Source organism: Talpa occidentalis, unplaced genomic scaffold (assembly GCF_014898055.3).
Source record: "Talpa occidentalis isolate TD23 unplaced genomic scaffold, MPIMG_talOcc4v2.1, whole genome shotgun sequence".
NCBI classification, from domain to species: Eukaryota; Metazoa; Chordata; class Mammalia; order Eulipotyphla; family Talpidae; genus Talpa; species Talpa occidentalis.
This window is the reverse complement of record NW_026555331.1, coordinates 9,694,944-9,713,283: the sequence shown is the minus strand read 5'-3', so window position 1 is coordinate 9,713,283 and position 18,340 is coordinate 9,694,944. Positions and strand designations below refer to the sequence as shown.

The following is an 18,340-nucleotide window of genomic DNA, read 5'->3' as shown; positions in this document are numbered from 1 at the left end:
AGGAGTGGCCGGGTGTACAGAGCTCGGGGCCAGGCAAGCCTGGAGCAGCAGAGCCGTGGGTGTGGCTCAGACTGCTCTTTCTGCTCTGCCTCAGCAACCTCATCCAGGGAATGGGGACAACAGTGCTGGTCCCACTAATGGGTGAGAGGCCTCTGTGGAGTGCAGGGCACAGCACTGGACCCCAGGGAACAGGACACAAATGGACATGATTCAATTATTACTCAGAGCTCATTACTCAGTGAGTGAGCATCTCAACGACAGGACTCTGCCATGCTCGGCTTTGAAACCCCACTTTTTAGCCCAGCCTCAGGCCCGGAGCGGCTGCTGGCTGCCTGCTGAATAAAGACGGGGTCCACAGCACGGACTTGTCCACTTCCCCACCCACAGCTCACGCCTCACACCTGGGTGGGCAGGCTCCTGCACCCAGGCAGACAGGGAGCCTGTCATTCTCACAGCGGGCAAAGGGGGCCAGCTGTGCCGGGAAGTGTGGCTTAGAAACTTCTGAAAACGGGACTTCTGAAAAAAGGGTGGAGAGCAAGAGCAAAAACCCGGAAACAGCTCAAGCCTTTTTCTCTCCATGTAATCTGGCAAGGGACTCTGGGGTAGCTTACGGACCTGTGGGAGAGAGCTGGGGATAGATGCCGGGCAAGCAACTGAAGAAGTCGTGGCCAAGACTCGAGGCCATGTAGCACAGCTCAGGAGCTGCAAACAGCAGTTACAAGCAGTGAGGAGGGTGCTGACCCGGCAGCAAATGGCACAGAGGCGCCAATCTTCTGGCACAGCGGGTGAACCTTGGAGTCAGAAACAGGCTTCAAGCCCAGCTCTGAAGTCTTGGGATTTGTGATCTGATGCAAATCATTTGACATCTTTGTGCTTCAATTTCCTGATCAGGAAATTGGGCCCTATCTCATAGGATGCTTGCGGTGGCTTATAAGATGCGCGACATAGTAACGTATCAATAAATGCTCAGAGCCTGCACATGAAGCAACCTGGGAGAACTGAATGCAAAATGAAGTACAGGTTCAGGGGAGTTGATATGGACATTTATTGGGAAACCTAAGAAAGCCCAGGAAATGATTCCCCAAAGGCCAATACTATTTCCAGAATGTAGATGTACACACCACAGACATTTCAAACAATAAGCCTTTTTACCTGGAAGTTCTGGCCTTGAAATGTGAGAACTGAATCAATTTGCAGAACAGTTTTTCACCCATTATCTATTCTATGTTAAAGATGCTTATACGACTGAGTCCCGGTGGCCAAAGATGAGGAATGTAAGTGATTTCTAGATACCACTAAGTAGGAATGGGTAAAACCTGGATCAGAACTTGAGTTTCCAGCATATTCCATGACACTGGCTGTGGAAAACTGAATCCTTGTCAAAGGATGGAGGTCCTGGCGGAAATTGCTCTCAGGTATTAATTTCAAAAATCTGAAGAGTGAAGGTTAATCTTGTAGCCACTGTGAACTAAGTAATTAGTTGTATTTTTTTCTCTCTTTGCTCCTGCTTCTAAGAACCCCATTGTCAAATCTGTGGTCAACTCAGTCACTCTATGTGACCTTTTGTTAGGAATTCTGTGAAACGATCACACCTAATTTCATCTTACTTTGTTATGTTTACATCCTCATTTTAAATTGATTTAAAATAGGTGTTGGTCTGTTATAATGCAGGTTAAAAAGAAATCACTGTATTTCCAAAGTGAGGTTTAATGACGTGCCACTTCGAAAATCAAAGGTCTCCACAAGCCCCGAATCTGCCCAGAAGCCCATTTGCTTGCTGATGGCAAGCCCGCCTCCGGTCTCCCGAGACAGATGGCAGCGCCCGCATTGGGGATGGGAGGCCTGGGCTATTTTGGGGGCTGTGCACACTGTGACTCTGTCAGGAAAAAGCCCAGAGCGGCCCTCCCCGCACACCAGGGCTCCGAGCTGCAGATGGACGGAGGCACAGCCTACCTGCTGGGTTATGGGCAGAGAAACAACTACAGTGGGGGCTGGGGGTGCGGTGATGGAGTCGCCGAACAGAGCACAGAGGGTGAAGAGCATAGGCCCTCCCCGCTACACAGGCTGGACGTGAATCTGGCTCCCCACTTACCAGCTGCAAGAACCTGAGCAGGGGACCCAGACTTTCGGAGCGTGTGTCCTTTCAGTCCGGGCGCTAGCACCCCCCACTCTGAGGAACTTCAGTTAAGACTTAGGGAAGGGAAGAAGGTGATGTGCTGACGCAGTGCCGGGCACGGGTGTGTGGGACTTGCCAGCACTGACCTTCTCGGCAGGTAGAAGGTAGTTTTCTACTTAAAGATTTTGAACCATGATGGATCATCACTTTCTTTTTTCTTCCCAGTCATAAACCTATGTCCAGAATTTAAGAGGCTGCAAAATACGGTCTGGGAGATGTAAAGACAAAGGCTCGGTAGTGAAGCAGCCCAGCCACTGTGAGGCAGAAGCATTGAAGATTTGGATCTCTGCCCCACCAGTCTCAGCTCTGTTACCTCCGCTCACCTTCCTGCCCATTCCACCCATCTGCGGCTGAACCGAGCCCTTCCTCCGTGGCTTAAACACGCTTGGTTCTGCCACCCAGAAGCCGTGGGGCTCAAACAGGTCAACGAAGCAACACTAGGCCTTGGTTTGTACTGGAGATTCTGATACCCACTCTTTTTGCTTTGGGGGAGACTGAATTGTTCGCATAGTTTGAAAGTTTTGTTTTTAACTAGAACCTTCTGGAAGGTCTCTCTTCATTAATGAGAGTCCCCAAGGCCAGCTTGGGGGACTGGGTGGCTCTGATTATCAGCACCTAGAAAAGTGGCACCACCAGTGGAGCCTGACACTGAGGCTCACTGCTGCTGTGCACACATGGCTGAGGTGCACCCTTCACCCCCTCAGGCCAGAGGCAGGAAGGGGAGGCAGAAACACCTGGGGTGCAGGCGGACACTCCTCCTGGCCAACGAGTGAGCCTGCGGGCCTAGGGTAGGTCATGCAGGGTGACAGTGCTGGCCAATGATGCCAGTGAGTCGGCCAGGGACAGAGGAGCCATGTGAATAGGTGGCCTACAAATGGGGGTGGCATTGGCATTGGCAGAAATGCATTGGCATTGGCAGAAAACCGTAAATTTGATTCTTTAGGTCAAAGGTGCACCCATATTGCTTTTCAAACATCCAAACAGGGTGAGTTGCTGATAATAACCACATCCCCAACTCTCCCTTCTCAGTCTGGAAAAGGCACCCCAAGATAGAGTCGGGGGGGAGCAGTCCAGCAGATCTGTGACAGCTGGCATCTGCTTGAGCTTAGAAAGAATGAGGGCAAAGATGGGGGGCTGAGACTTGAGGGGTACTGGGGTAAGGTGAATGGATTTTCACATGGGATGGACGTGAATTTTGGGGGCCAGTGGGTAGACTGGTAGATCTTGAAGATATCAAGACCTAACCCGTGGAACTTGTAAATGTGACCTTATTTGGACCAAGGGTCTTAGGCGATGACCCTGGATAAGCTGCAGACAACACATGCGTCCTGAAAGTGAAGGGGGCTTCAGAGACAGAGAGGAGAAGAGGGATCTCCTAGACTGCCCGGAGCCACCAGAGCTGAGCGGCGAGGAGCAGATTCTCCCAGCCCCACTGGTGGGAGAACAGGCCTGCCGGAGCGTGCGCCAACAGCCTCCAGAAGGGAGTGAAGAAGTTTCTGCAGTCCAGGACAATAGTTCCACAGCAACGCTTTACGGCAGTGCTAGAAAGTGAATGCAGGTTTCAGTGACATCTACCCCCGAGTCACAGGAGTTGACATCTACTGAGTGCTTTGCGTGTTCTGGGCCAGAGCAGCATGTGGTTTTCCTGTGGCCACTTCACAATTAACTATAACAACAGAGGAACTAATAACCAGCTCTATTTTGCAGCAGGAGAAACTGAGGTATGGTATGGAACAATTCCAAGATGTGGCTGCGAGCCACCAAATGGTAGAGATGGACTGGAATCCAGGCAGTAAGACACTAGGTCCCCACTGGAGTACATGCCCTTGTACAGAGCTCTCAATGCACAGCGAAAGACTGAGAAGCAAACAGAAGCACTGCAATGAGCCCTGGGCTGCAGGGAACAAAGCCCTGGGGTAGGTAGCAGGCATACTATGCACAAAGGATTAAATTTTAGAAAAAAGAATGCAGTTGGAACCTACTGGACCTCAGTATGGCAGCACGGCCCATGCCCGCGGTGCAGAGCTAAAAGACCTGCGTATTTCCCTCTTTTCAAGATTAGAGTCTCCCCCGCCAAGCCGGATGCAGCTCCTGGGCAGTGCAAAGAGCTTCATCTCAGGCAGCACTGAGAAATGTCGCCTGAGAGACTCATCTCCTGTGTACGAGTCTGGGCCTCCCTCTGGTTTTGGGATAAAACCAAGCAGCCACCGAGTGCCCAACATGAAGCCTCAACACTAGGACCAGAGCGACTCCCATGGCCTGTTGAGACGACTGTCCCTGACCCTTGTCTACAGACACCTCTGAGTATTGACACACACACCAGCACAGAAAGATGACATCCTGTCACCACTGGGGGCTGTTTGGGGGTGACCACCACCGTCTGTGATGTGAAGAACAGTCACTTTTGCTGTGGGCAGGTTGGATTTTTGTGCTGGAAGGCTGGCTGTCAGGGAGCCCTGGCTGGCGAGAGAGCCAACAGACTGCTGAGTGCCAGCATCTCCCATAGGTTCGACGCTAACTCATAAAGTGGGCATGACTAACGCAGGAGGTGGTGCTTTGTCTCTTAGCGAGAAACATAAGACCACTCCCCGCCCCCAGCTAGTATTCCTATTGAGTGATATGAAAGAAATCTAAGAAAACTGGTGTTTCGTAAGCCAGAAAACAGATGCTTGGTAGATTTAATTGTCGACTGAGTCTGTGAGCTGCACATGAGCACTCTATAATCAGCACAGAAATAAAACCTGACCAAACAGGATCAAAGCTGAGTGTTATCTAGAAAGATTAGTTTGTGACTTATGGGATAAAAATTTGCACAAGACACGAGCGACTCTCAGTGGGATGTTATTCGGGGGGAAGTCCTTTTGGATGAAATCTGGGGACTCAGATGCCCTGTGACACAACCTCTGGAAACCTCCAGGATGAGCCAAAGGTGCTGGGCTCCGAGGCGTGGGCGCCAGCCTCCTCGTTCTTCCGTTCGCCTCGCCTGGGCACCAACACTCACGCATAGGTGATACTTATTATTCAGCATTTCCACACTATTTAGTTAACCTGTCACCTAACAGTAAAGAACCTTTGCTTTGATGGTTCGCCTGTCTGTCCCCTCCACTAGACCACGAGCTCCTTGACGTGAGAAAGCCTGAACAAGAGGCACACGATCTGCTGAATGAAAAAGTAAACAGATGAAGCCACACGCCCATGGCCCGAGGGCGAGGTGACACACATGTGTGTCAGTCTGCTAATGGGTGAAGTGGTATTTTCCCGCAAAACCCCCAGAACACCCACTAGAGATTTCTTAGGAGGTGTTTAAAAGTACTCAGTTAAACCGCCTATCAGGTACCCTTAAAAAACCAGAGGACAAAAGCCAGGGTGAAACTTGCCTAAAGGAGGAGGCAGCACAGGCTCGGCGGCATAGTCACAGCAGGCTGCTCTGCCTCTGGTGCCGAGGCCAGGTACCCGCTGGGCACTGGGAGACACCTGGTCCTTCATTTAGCTAGCAGGTGAGTGAGGGGTTCTTGGAGAACCAAAAAGGTAGATAAAGATGGAAATCTGTTATTTCCAGCCAACGTCACTGAAATGGTTAAACTACTGACTCAGGGGAGGCCTATTTATTCTAAGTGATGATTCCTTTCTAGGCCCTGCAAACACAGAAGAGAACAAGAAGGCCAGGTGCCTGCCCTCATGGAGCTTACATTCTAGAGGGACTCAAAACCCAAAGAGAAACGAAACACCACCCGTGCCAAGTGTCTGAAGCCTCTGAGTGGGGCGAGGGCCAAGGCAAACATTCAAGGTGACAAGGACGAGAGGTGGGGGCACAGCAGAGGTGTGGGGAGCAGAGCTCTTTCCCCAGCAGAGACAGAGCCTGGTGCACCCCGAGGTGAAAGGTGGCCAGTGTGGGGGGAGCCGAGCGTTGGGACAGGGGCTGGAAGAGAAGAGCTGACACCAGGGTGCCCGAGTGCTGGGCTGAGGGAGCTGCCATTATTGAAGCGCAGAGGAAGGAGTTAGACTTTAAGCAAACCGCCCTGCCTGTGTGAGGGGGCGGGCTGCTCTGCGTCGCCGAGCCTCTGGGCCTCATCTGTGAAGGGGGCAGACAATCCCTCTCACAGAGCTGCCACTGGGATCGGATGTGATGCTGCGGAAGGCGTAGCAGTGTCTGGTGCACAGGAAACTCTCGGATCCTTACTACTCATCATTTTTAAATGATCCTAATTCTTTTCCAAAATGTTTCTTGGCCTGGAGAGGCAGCACACTCTCACTCGCGGGTGACCCAGCCCTCCTCCAGTATGTGCTGCCTGTCTGCTCGCTGAGGCCACTGCCCACGGAACCCACGCGCTGCCTGGCCCTAGCAGCGCTGGCCCTGACTTCAGCATGACTTACCCCAAGGAACTGCGCCTTTGTTTGGGGGCCCGTGAGGTAGTGGGCTGGGAGGGTCGGACAGGGTTCTCTTGTGTCCGGGTGGTGGGGGAGGAGGCCTCTTCTTGGACAGGGTGGAGCTGCCACTAGAGGTCTGGGTGCTTAGAGGGAGTGTTGAAGGTGGGCCAGTTGGACCTAGAAAGGAATCGAATGGGGGCAGGAAGGTTAATCCCAGTCTCATGACAGAAAAGCCAGTACGAAATTACTGCCACACAGCGACATGTGGTACAATACACAGAGACAAGAGCAAAAGGCTGGATATGGCCAAGTCCATCCATCCATTACTCACAAATAGGGTCTTTGAAAATGGCTGGTGAAAAAAAAGATAACACAGGAGAGTGTGTCAGTCAACACGGAACGCCAATGGGTGAAGATCACGGTTTAGGTGCAGCCGGGAAAAGGACACACTTCAAATGAATAACTGGCAAGAATCACAGGAAATCTGCGGAGGGAGCGGGCACACAGCACCATCTGCGGAGACGGAGTGGAGGAGGGCAGGCTGCACCTGCAAAGTATTCAGTGTGGAATGCTCTACATGACAACTTTTTCTTCAGCGAGCAAATGTTGCCTGAATGTCTTCTGAAAATGACTTTTAGAAGTAATGAAAGATCTTATGTAAAGAGTTACTTGGAAAAAAGAAGAATCCAAACACTCTTTCCCTCTAATTCTGAATTGTTTTAAAAATAAAAAACGACCAATTAGATTGGCCGACTGGGCAAGTTATAAGATTTAGACACTGATTTGTATGTATCTGAAAAAGGACTAACTATCCAGAGGTCAAGATAGGATAGCAGTAATGGCATTATTACACACACACACACACACACACACACACGCACACACACGCACACCCCATTACTGCAAAAATTGACTGTTTTGCACTAATGTTTTCAGAAAAGAATGGAGTTTGTTCTGAAGAACTATTCGGGGAATAGTATATATGGCGTTGGTTTTGTTTGTCAAAGTGACACAGAAGTTGCTGGTCAGCCACCATCTCTGTGCTGGGCCTCTGCCCAATCTATCCAGGACACAGTTTAACAGTGGCTTCTACGAGCAGTACAAGAAAAAAAAAACAAGGAAGAAATAAAAGAAAAAAAAAAAAAAAAAGCTAAGAACACTGCCACGCCAGATGTTTAACACAGGAGAGCAGGTACCTGAGGATCCAGAAAGGCTCCAATAGAGCTTTCTACATTCTGTGTATTAAAAGAAAATCTGGATTACTGCTAGCTTCCTTCTTTGGTCACACGAGCCTTGATATTTCCCATTACCAAGGACTGGTCAGTACCCACATTGACTTAAAGCACTGTTTTTCAAAGACAGTCTCATCTTGGAAATAAATATTGTCAATCTCAATAAGCCGATAATCTGTTTTAGGATAAAAATGGCCCCAGCTAGACTTTCATACTTCTCTCTGTCCTACTGAAGTGATGGAAGCCTCACTGTTAACCCAAGCTGACACCTAACTGTGGCACGAGTCACTGCAGTTTCAGAAACCATTTTAAGTAACAAAAAGTGGTTGTTGTTACAGCCATGCATTTGTGTAATACTTTGTAGCTTCAAAAGGCAAGCGCTCACATATGCCATGCCTCTTGATTTTCACATGGCCCCACAGGAGGGACAGACCTGGGAGGCAATGCCCAGTCTTCACCCTGCCTCACAGCGTGATGGTGGGCGTTCCTGAGAGCCAGGCAGCCAGCACCTCGTGCACTTGGCACAAAACAGGAAAACAACAACAAACGCTCAGTATTAGGAAGTGTAACTTTCCTCTGGGAAATAAATGGAGAATAGATAATAGACAATGATGAGATTCTCTGCAATTTCCTATTTATCGCCATCTAGGGACTTCCTGAAATAGCGCATCTGAAAGGTCATTCAACCAGCTCCAAGTCCTGTCTGGAAACAAATACTTTTGCCAAGGAGAACACAAATGCAGCGATGTCTCTAGCAGAGATGCTTCTGTATGTGATTTCAGGAGTGATCAGACCAAAGGGTCATCCTGAAGCCACAAACCAAGCAAACTTCAGCCTCCTGAATCATTTCAACAATGAAGGCATTAAGTGTTCCCCGTCATTACATACTTCAGTCTTCTGTTTTCACTGCACCAATCGTGATCTGTGACATTGCTGATTGCCTTGTCTCACCCATTGGAATGCAGGTTCTGTTAGGGCCAGGCTTTTCTCTGGCCTGCTGTAATTTGAACTTAGTAATGGAGTGTTGAATCAATGAATGGATGAGGCATTACTTCCCTCTTTCTAAAGCCAATGATTCTTAAGCAAGACTGTACATCTCACTTAGGGTGATAATGAAGGGAGGAGAAGAAATAGCAGGGAGGACAGTGTTAGGTTTGAAAAGGAATGTTCCGTACTATAATTTCATAGTCAGAAATACAGACCCACCTCTCGTTTTGTATTACGAGATATAGAGTGATGTCACAAAATCCTGGCCAGTAGGTTACGAGTTAACATAATGTGGAAAACACTCTGTTCAACCCCAGGAAGAGTAGACTTACACTTTTTTTTTTTTTGGATTGATTGATTGATTTATACATACAAGCACTGGGTACAGTCAGAAGCGCGGGAGGGTGAGAGAATTCACCAGAGCCAGAGTGGGGAGCAGAGCAGGCAGAAGGACCGAAGTACACTGCTGAGGGGAGCAGCGGGCGGCAGGAGAGGTCTGCGGCCATGTGGGACCCTCCTCCGGTGGCCGGGGAGCAGCCGGGGATCGAACCCGGTGTTGCAGGGGCTGCTGGGCTTCACAACCCAGCGCTCAACCACTGCGCCACCGGGGAGGCCCTAGACTTACACTTCTATAAGATTTAAAGAGTTCAGAAGAGTCTTAAGAGATGTATAACTGATCTCTAAACTATAATAAAGTGGCTGTTAGATGCAAAATACATTTGAGGGCTGACTGAGGAAAGAAGCAGTTCTGGTACGAAAAAGAAAGATAAAAGAGAAAAATAGAAAAAGAATAAACACAACATCAAACAAACTCAAATAGGAGTGGGACAGAAGATAATAGGTGGTGGGGGAACTCAGATAATTTTTGTATTTTAAGTCTGCTGGGGCCTGTGAAGATAAGGAGGTAATGCCCCACTAACAGTATGGTGGTGACGTCAGGTTCTTCTGCCATGCGGACATTCTGCTGTACCTTCCTCTCTGGTGGTCCCCCGTTTCCCTGAGCTGTGTTGCCACGAGCACCTCGATATCATGAGCCTGGGGAGATCTCCACCACAGAAGCATGCCTGGAGTGCAGGAAGCACAGGAAGTGACATCGCTATGCACCTCGAAGCACTGTGCTCACTCTGGGCTATTTGCAGACCGAACCCTTGCTCTTCAATCTTGGGCAAACTTCACACTCTCAAAAGCCTGCAGTTTTATCCCAAGTCCCTCCCAGGAGCTGGTACTTCCTCTGTTCACTAAAGCCCCCTCTAAGGGAAAACATCACACTCCTAGGCCACAGGAGTGGTCTGAATTAAACCTTCCCAGATAGGACGCTCTCAACAACAGGAGAAATGTCTGCACTGGGTCCAGAAATGTCCTTCTAAACGTCATTCACCGACACCTGAATACAGGCATTTAAGAACATCCACTCCTGAATCACAAGTGGCATTCTTTTCAAATCTCCGGTTGGTTTCTTAAATTCTCTCAAGCTCTGTTTACTGAGTATCATGCGCCTTATCTGCAGAGTCCCGCATAGATTACCTGGAACTCCCTGCACACATTACCTGGAACTCACCTTGAAAGCAGCATTCATGGTTCTCATGATCTATTTCAGGGTTCAGAGACCTGAGGCTCAGAGTTTAAGAGGTGGTCCGTCACTAGGCGTACCAACTCAGCCTCACCAGCACCCTGCTCCTCTTCTGGTGGATGGCACCCCATCGTCACGGGCTGGAACATTGGGAGGCACTACAGTAGACCCTCCTCACCTCTGGGGAGGGTCATCCAGAAGCCTCTCTACTCCACCCCCTTGGCCTGCAGCAACAGCTTCATCTCTGAACTTCCAGGAGGCTCCACAGCACTAAACATTCTATACCTGGCACGGGAGCTACACTTCTCTTCTTTCCCAGGCTGTCGGCTTCCTGAGGGCAAGAGCCACACCGTCTACGTTTCCCAGGGCCTGGCATATTCTGGGCACTAAACACAGGTCAGTAAAAATATTTCATGGGGCATGTCAGAAGGAGTCTTTTTCAGTGACTTTGTACATTTAATTGTTAGTTAAGAAAAACCCAGACATCCTTCATGGAAGGACACCACACCCATATTTGAAATTTCAAAGATAAAACAAGGCCCAGAACAGTTTCAAAAATTATCTTGACAATTTTTGAAAACTACCTGTAGAAGTATGATTATGCATTCCAACATGCTATAAATAAGTGGCAATGGCAAGTCATGTCCACATAACTCTGGACAATGCAAATGAAAATTTTATCATCATTTTCTAATGGTTTTCATAGTACAGAGATGAAAAGAGTAGAAGTTTATCTTAATTACATTAAAACATAGATAAAGACACTACATTTACATAGAAAAGGATTGCGTGCGTGCGTGCATGTGTGTGTGTTTGCATGTGCACATGTGTGTGTAGAAGGAAGGAACTATCATCATCTCCATGCTCCATGGGGGAAGCAAAGGCCTGGGGAAGTGGAGTAATAGGTCAGTCTGGCCCTGTGACCAGGGAATGACTGTACATGCAGTGAGCGCAGAACATGTGGCTTCGCACACACAGAACAGGGCATTAGCTACTGCAGCTCCACGATGGGTTGTAGCTTATGGGTTAGTCTTTTCACATCCTGCCAGCTTTAAAAAAATCCTGATTCTAAAACATGATTTTAGCTTTAAGATGAAGAACAAACCAAACTTGACAAGTTGAAGAACTTTTGTCTTAAGAAATAAACAGTAAGTGTGTGTCTACGGGGGAGTTTTCATCACCAGTGAGACAGTTCTGCACTTCAATTTACAGCTTTGATTTAACCTTGCTGGACTGCACATCTGAAGAGGGGTTAGGTAGCGAAAAGTATGTCTCAGGTTTAAGGGTGGTGAGTTGGGTTCCGAGTTGCCAAGTCTTCTGACCCCCTTTAGCCCTGTTCAAGCAGCTGTGCTTGAGGGCACTTCAAGAATTCAAGCGAAACCTCCTTGCTTTTTGCTGAGGCAAAGGGAGTTTCTTGTAAATACTTCCGAGTTGTCTCCAGAATAATTCTGGTTTTCTTGTCTGTATTCCTCTTCTCAGTGGGGCTCTTTATCATGAGTGTCTGCTTTGGCCTTTACACGAGGCCATCATCCTTCAGACCAGGGATGTGGAAAGGATTTCTGCTACAAATGGAGGCCTCTGCTATACTTGCCATGGAAAATGATGAGGTTCAACACCCTGTTTACATGCTCATCATTCCAGCTGCTCAACGGAATGAAATGAAAACTGTTCAGGGCTACAGAACAGAGAGTTCTCTCTGCCAAGACCATCGGCTTGGTCTTCACCCATGTCACCGAAGAACTCGATTCTAAACATCGCCACTTTTCCAAACGTGAGAGCTACAGGATACACTATGTTTCCAGTCCCTGGTAAAAGTCACCAGAAGGTGCTCTTGTATCCTAGCATCACAGGGTCAACTCAGAATTTGAAGTCCTGCTGTGAGCAGTCTGGAAACACACTTTGATTTTCAGAAGGGAGGGATTTCTAGTTGAATAATGGGATCTTTTTTGGGGAGGGGGAGACAGGGGAGGAGACTATCCTTAGCTGACCACGGTTGCTATGGCCAAGTCTCTGAGCCCTTATGTCAGCAGCTGTATCCCTAAATAAATTTGGTCTTTGTCTCCTGGACCTCTGGTAAAGAGCTAGTTAGACCTGATTCAAGGCAGGAGAGAGATGCTTCGCATTGAGTCAGACAGTGTATTTATTGGGATTCTGTGTCCCCTTGAGATGAAACTATAGAAAGGGGTGGAGGGAGGTGAGGGGCCTCTCTGAGGTCATTCTCTCCTGTGGGCATTTTCAAGACTCTCAATTACCTGTGGCTCTTGGGACTGCCTTGCCTGTCCAGACAGGCCATGACTGCTGTGTCGGTAACTGCACTTTGGGGGCCTGAATCTTTCAGAGTAACTTTTTAACCATTTTATCTGTTCTGCAGGTTTCTCACAGCCTGCTTTAGGGTGCAGAAGAGGGATCTCTGTTCTTAAGAGAACTGTTCCCCTGACAGGGAACAGCACGACCCGGAGACGAGCAGCAGTGCCACTCGTCCTCGACAGCTCCGCAGCGCTAAGCGCTACAGGCTTTAAAAGGATTTGGAGCCTGACGTACGCCCATTCTCACGTAACGCGAGGGGCTATGAGATGAGCAGCGGTGGGGCAAGCCTCTGGCTGACGTGTGCTGTTACGCTAACTTGTCATCTTTGATGAGTTCTGTTCAGTCAAAGCCTTATTTTAACATTCCCCATTATTTTATGATCCACAGGCCATTTGGGGTCGCTCTAAGAACACAGCTCCCATTTATAAGACTATTTCAATGGAGAATAAGCTCTGAAAAAACAGTGTTTTGAATAAAGCTCACATTTCCCAGAAAATAGCCCCTATGTGATTCAAATAGGCGCGGCATTGTGTAGGAGAGGCCCCCGAAGCCTGTGTCAGAGTAGCGGGGCTCGCAGGGAGGATCCTGCTTTTGGAGTTGTTGGCTGAGACTTCTCTGTTCCCCCCTGGCTGGGAAGATGTTTAATGTTGGCATTTCTGGGCCTCACTTTGTCCTTGCGCAGGTGGGAACACAGTGACTTTCTGAGCAGGGAATGCGCTGTGATTTGGGGGGTAGAACAGGCACTACGCTGCTGGGCCTTCGCCACTTGACAATGCGCTGCCTGAGAACCCGCTTCTGGGTAAGACCCATGCAGCTAAAGGCCCGTGGAAAAACAGTCCTCATCAAAGAGCACAGCAGTGTGGGCTCAGGCCCCACAGGGCCGGGTTGGACTCCCACACTGCTGGGAACCTGAGCATCACTCCCCATCTCAGTCCCTTGGTACCTGCCTCGGCTCGTGAGCGTGGAACATGAGGCACTGGCTGAGGGCCCTTCCTAAAGCAAGAGCTTCGCTGCTGGTAACTACCACTAGTGCTGCCAACATCTCCAGAAGAGAGGCATTTTAGTGTAGAGGAAAGTCACTTTTCAAGGAATTAGAATTCCACCCCATGTTACGGAGGAGAGAGCACAGGCACTGGAGCCGAGCAGCCCTCGGGCTGAGTCTCAATGCTACCACTTACCAGCTATGTGACCTTGGGCACATCACTCTACCTCCTTAAGCCTCAGTTTCCTCATCTGTAAAATGGTGACAAAAGCACACACCCCACAGACTTCTCTGAGGTCAGCACAGCTCATACATGAGGCACGCTCACGTCGCTCTCACTGCTGGCGCCTGGCAAATAAATGGCAAGTGCCTACTTCCAGCTGCCCCTGACTACTAGGTGATTAAAATGCACCTGACACTTTTCACCTCAAACTGGGTGGAACCACAGCTTTGAGGACAAGTCATTCTGCCCACCCCAAAAGCCCGTACCTTTCCCGGCGTTTCTGGGAGGCAGAGGAGGGGCCTCTGAGGTTGGTGATGTGGGCGAGTCTGTGCTTGTGGAGGCAAAGATCTGGTTGGTGAAGGCGCTGTAGGAGAGCCGCTGCTTGTCCCGTGAAGAGCCGAACCCCGGCAGTGACAGCTTGTCCTGGGGGGAGATGCTGGAGGAGTGGCAGAAGCTCTGTGGTCTTGGTGAGCGCTCTTTCTTGATCGGGCTTGGCTGGCAGAGGAAAGGACAGTGAAGGGAGTGAGCGGGTAACCAAGGACTCCTCTTCTGGTGCTCAGAGGATCTCAGCAGGCAGACTGGGGGGCCCGGGTTCTGGTGACTCTGCTTTATGAGGTCAGTTATGACCAGACCCCCAGAGCCGCGACACGGGGTAAGGGAAAGATCAGATACACCACTTCTGATTCTCCCGTCACCGCAGGTGGGGTCACCTTAGGGGGATACTGTCTAGGAATCAGCAGTACGCGTTAAGCACTAATTAACAAGTACCTCCCCCCTTCAGGGATCCTCAACAGTCAAAGAGTTCTCCAACCTATTTGTAACCTCTTGCTCAACCCTTTGATGTCAAAGTCCTCAACCTTCACCTCTCCTCATTTGACACCCTCCTAGAAAGTAACCTCAGCCACAGCCTGGCTTTAACTCCACATAATGCAGCTGGCTTGCAGACCTGAAGACCCAACACCAACCCCTTAGGTTTAAAACCTTTTTTAATTGCCCCAACCGGCCCTGGGCTCACATTCCTGCTGCAGCACCAGCACTCACAAAATTCTCAGCATAGAGACCTCAGTGTCATCCAGAGCTGCCAGGTTTGCTCAGCCCCCTGGCAGGGCAGTCGTCCAGCTCCCACAAAGCACTGGCCTCCGGGGAGGCCCCCACATCCCAATTTCTTCAGTTCCAGCCCTTTCTACATGAGACTAGAGCTGGCAGGACACCTGGTTTTTCAGACAATAAGCCTCTCTCAGCTTCTGACTGCTTGGATAAAAGCCCAGAGGCTAGACCTGGCCCATCCGCCCTTCCTGGCCTGGTCTGCTGCCTACAGGGCAGCCCCCTCACCATTCCCGAGTCCAGGCTCATCAGGAGCCCATGTCTTTGTGCCTATGGTTCTTCCTGCAGGGATGTGTTCCTTCCCATCCTTAGAAGCTAGTTCTGGGGCCTCCTAGTAAGGTCTTTTCTGCTGGCCAAACATGAGGCAGCTGCTCTGTCCTTCAGCACTACTCAGCAATTTCCCCAGGCTCTTTCCATGATGGAGCTTCACTGTATTATAATCTCTCCTCCTAAAGTGGGAATGCCTTTAGAACACCTTTGCATGACCATCTTTGACCATTCCTTACCTGCCACTGGGAGATATGGAAAATAAGTGAATGGAACTTCAGAGGCAATGGAGAACTCTCTGTGAGAGTCAGGCAGAACTGGGTTTAATTCCTGAGGGTGTCCTCAGCTGGGACTTCAAACAAGTTGTAAAATGTCCAGCCAGACTGCACTGTAGATTCTGGGTTTACCAGCACCCAGAATCATGGGCCAGTTCCTTCAAATCCCCCTCTCCATACACATATGCTTTTGATTATGTTTCTCTGAAGAATCTTAATACAGCTGTTAAATGGTACCCAACGAGGAACAAAGACTCAGCAGGTAAAACAGCACTGGCATATTAGGGTTATAAGGCCAAAGAATGATCTTGTCTAGATAAAGGGAAAAATGCTAGGAATTCATGGGCATTGTTTAAACTCACTTTGTCATCCAGATCATCATCGCTTTCATCCATTTCCTCCTGTCGAAGATTCCACTCGTATTCTACATGAACATGTGGATTGAACTTTCCAGATTTAGCCTGGGAAAGCTGAAAACAACAATGGAACAATGCTAAAGTTCACTTTAAAGTTCCTGAAAGCAGAAATTTAATTTAAATGCTAAACACCCAATATCATATAAACACTGAGCAAATCCCATCTTATTCTTGATTTCAAATTAATCACTAGTGGCTGTGCTGTGGGCAAAATTGACAATATAAATTACGTTACTACAAGATAGGCATTGAAGGAATTGCAGAGTTACAGCCTTTTTAATTTTGATTTCTCTCCTGAGCCTTAAAACTGTAAACTCCTTTCCTGGCTGGAAGGCGAAATCAGAATTAGTGGCACGTGAAGGGGAGGGAGGCCTTCAACACCAGGCAGTGCAATCGTGGCCACTTCTTTTTCATGAAATGAGGGCAAGGAACTCTAACTTTCTCAAAGGATTCTTTTTTTTTTTTTTTTTAAGAGATTGATTTATTTATGCATACAAAGAGCTGGGGTACAGGCCACAGATGTGGGGGGGTGAGAGGATTCACCAGAGACAGTGGGGAACACAACAGGCAGACTGACTGAAGTACACTACTGAGGACAGCAGCAGGTGAGTCAGGAGAGATCTGCTGTGCCATGTGGGTTGCTCCCTGGCCAGCTGGGGGTTGAACTCGTGCTTCTGCCGAGGCTGCGGATTGCTTCCTAGTGTAGTGCTTAACCCCTTGTACCCCCAGGGAGGCCCTCAAAGGATTCTTTAAGAACAAAAAAAGTGTAACTGCTGGGCCTGGATGTTGGCATTTGGCAGAAACTCAAGGGAACGTAACTTCTCTTTCCCATCTCATCCTTTCTGATGGTGAAGGGCGTCATGCTATGCTAAGGCCCAATGGTATAGCAAGAATAGTGGGATCAGAAAAGGTGAGTCTGTATGAGGATGGGGAGAGGTGTGAAAGCAGTGGATGTAATATGCTGAAAACCATTACATGCTGAACTTGCCCAGTTTCTAGAACTGGCTTCAAAAATACTTCTCTGCTGCTAAGTTACAAAGAGGGCCTAGTGGTCTGGCAAGTAAAAGGCAGAACCTTATTCTAGAAGTCCACCCTAGAATAGAGCTTCTGAAATGCCGTCTGGCCTCAGCATCATAACTGTACTCAAAAGACACGTGGAGGACACATTTATAGTCTGTACTTTTTTTAAATACAGCCTTAGTACTTAATCTGAATTTCTATAGTCAAATTTCAAAAAATGGATCTGCTGCTTTTATCTCCATTTCCAGTGTCTAAGAATGACATTTTCAGGCAGAGGATGTCTAATCAATCTCCTGCTTCCATTTCTGCTTACCAGGTCTTCACACTGGGTAGCTTTGAGTCTCTTGGCTATGTCCAGGGCAGTCTCTCCAGCCTGGTTAACTAAAACAGGAGAAAATAAATTTGCCTTTTAGCTAGGCTGTCTCTTGAAAAGCAAGGGACATCAATCAAATTACAGTATAACACGAAAGTCTCAGTTTTAGTCAAGCGCCCTTCTGACACCAGCAGAACTCACTCACTTACCCACATCCACAGTGGGCTTGCTCCTGAGAAGCAGCTTCAGACACTCAGGCTTCCCAAACATACTACAGTAGTGCAAAACTGTATTCCCCAGGGCTGTCTGCTTATCCAGGTTTCCACTGAAAAGGTAAAATGTTATTAGAAAAAATGACTTACTCTATAACTTAAACTACAGATTAGTCACTTATTTCTATGGTAACAACCATCAAGACCTACTTATTATAGACAGGGAAAATTATGATGTTTCTAACGTTACACATAAATTTATAAGCAACACAATGACAACAACAGCGGCATGTATTGTGTCGACTGTGGGGGAGGCGCTGTCTCTGAGTCTTTACACGTGTATAAGCTCATTAATCTTCACAACCACCCTGTGGGGAAGGTACTATTACAACCTTTATTAGGAGATAAAAACGCTGAGGCATAGAGAGGAAGATCTTGCTTTCAAGACCCTGGAGTAGGGATCTGACACAGGCATCCTGTCTCCAAAGCCTAGCTCTTACCTACCACAGTTTTCCCTCAGAGGAAGAGCCCAGGCCAGCTACGCAATTTGGCACGTGGCCAGCCATCACTCCTCAAGTATGGGTTCAAATTGCCTCCCTATTTTGATCTCTTCCCTTTGGATCAGCTCCAGTTCCTCCCCTTAATTTATGGCTTATAGAACCACCCAATAAAGAAAGGAGCAAGGCTAAACCTCCCTGTGTTCAGTTCTATACTCCTCTTGGTATGTACTAAATTTGAATTAGCTTCTGCGCTAGCCACACACATGCTGTGTTATGCTGAACTTATGAACAATGAAAATGCACAGATCCTGTTGACCATTAAAGCTTCTCTTTCAACTTCTAACGCAGCAGGTTTTAGACAAAGAAACAACCCCTTTATCTACGACAG

General features: G+C 48.5%; 1 protein-coding gene across 6 annotated transcripts in view; it reads right to left on the bottom strand.

The window, feature by feature from the left end:
• ASAP1 (ArfGAP with SH3 domain, ankyrin repeat and PH domain 1) overlaps positions 1–18,340 on the bottom strand; it is a 284,215-nt gene that overhangs the window by 13,846 nt on the left and 252,029 nt on the right. For 4 of the 6 annotated variants that reach the window (XM_054691980.1, XM_054691978.1, XM_054691981.1 and 1 more), the window contains 5 exons: positions 17,450–17,565; positions 17,241–17,308; positions 15,854–15,961; positions 14,112–14,340; positions 6,551–6,721 (listed from right to left, as the gene is read on the bottom strand). In XM_054691980.1, coding sequence (XP_054547955.1) covers positions 6,551–6,721; positions 14,112–14,340; positions 15,854–15,961; positions 17,241–17,308; positions 17,450–17,565 — 692 coding nt within the window. The remainder of the gene's footprint in view (positions 1–6,550; positions 6,722–14,111; positions 14,341–15,853; positions 15,962–17,240; positions 17,309–17,449; positions 17,566–18,340) is intronic. The other 2 variants (XM_054691982.1, XM_054691983.1) reach the window with 1 other exon arrangement.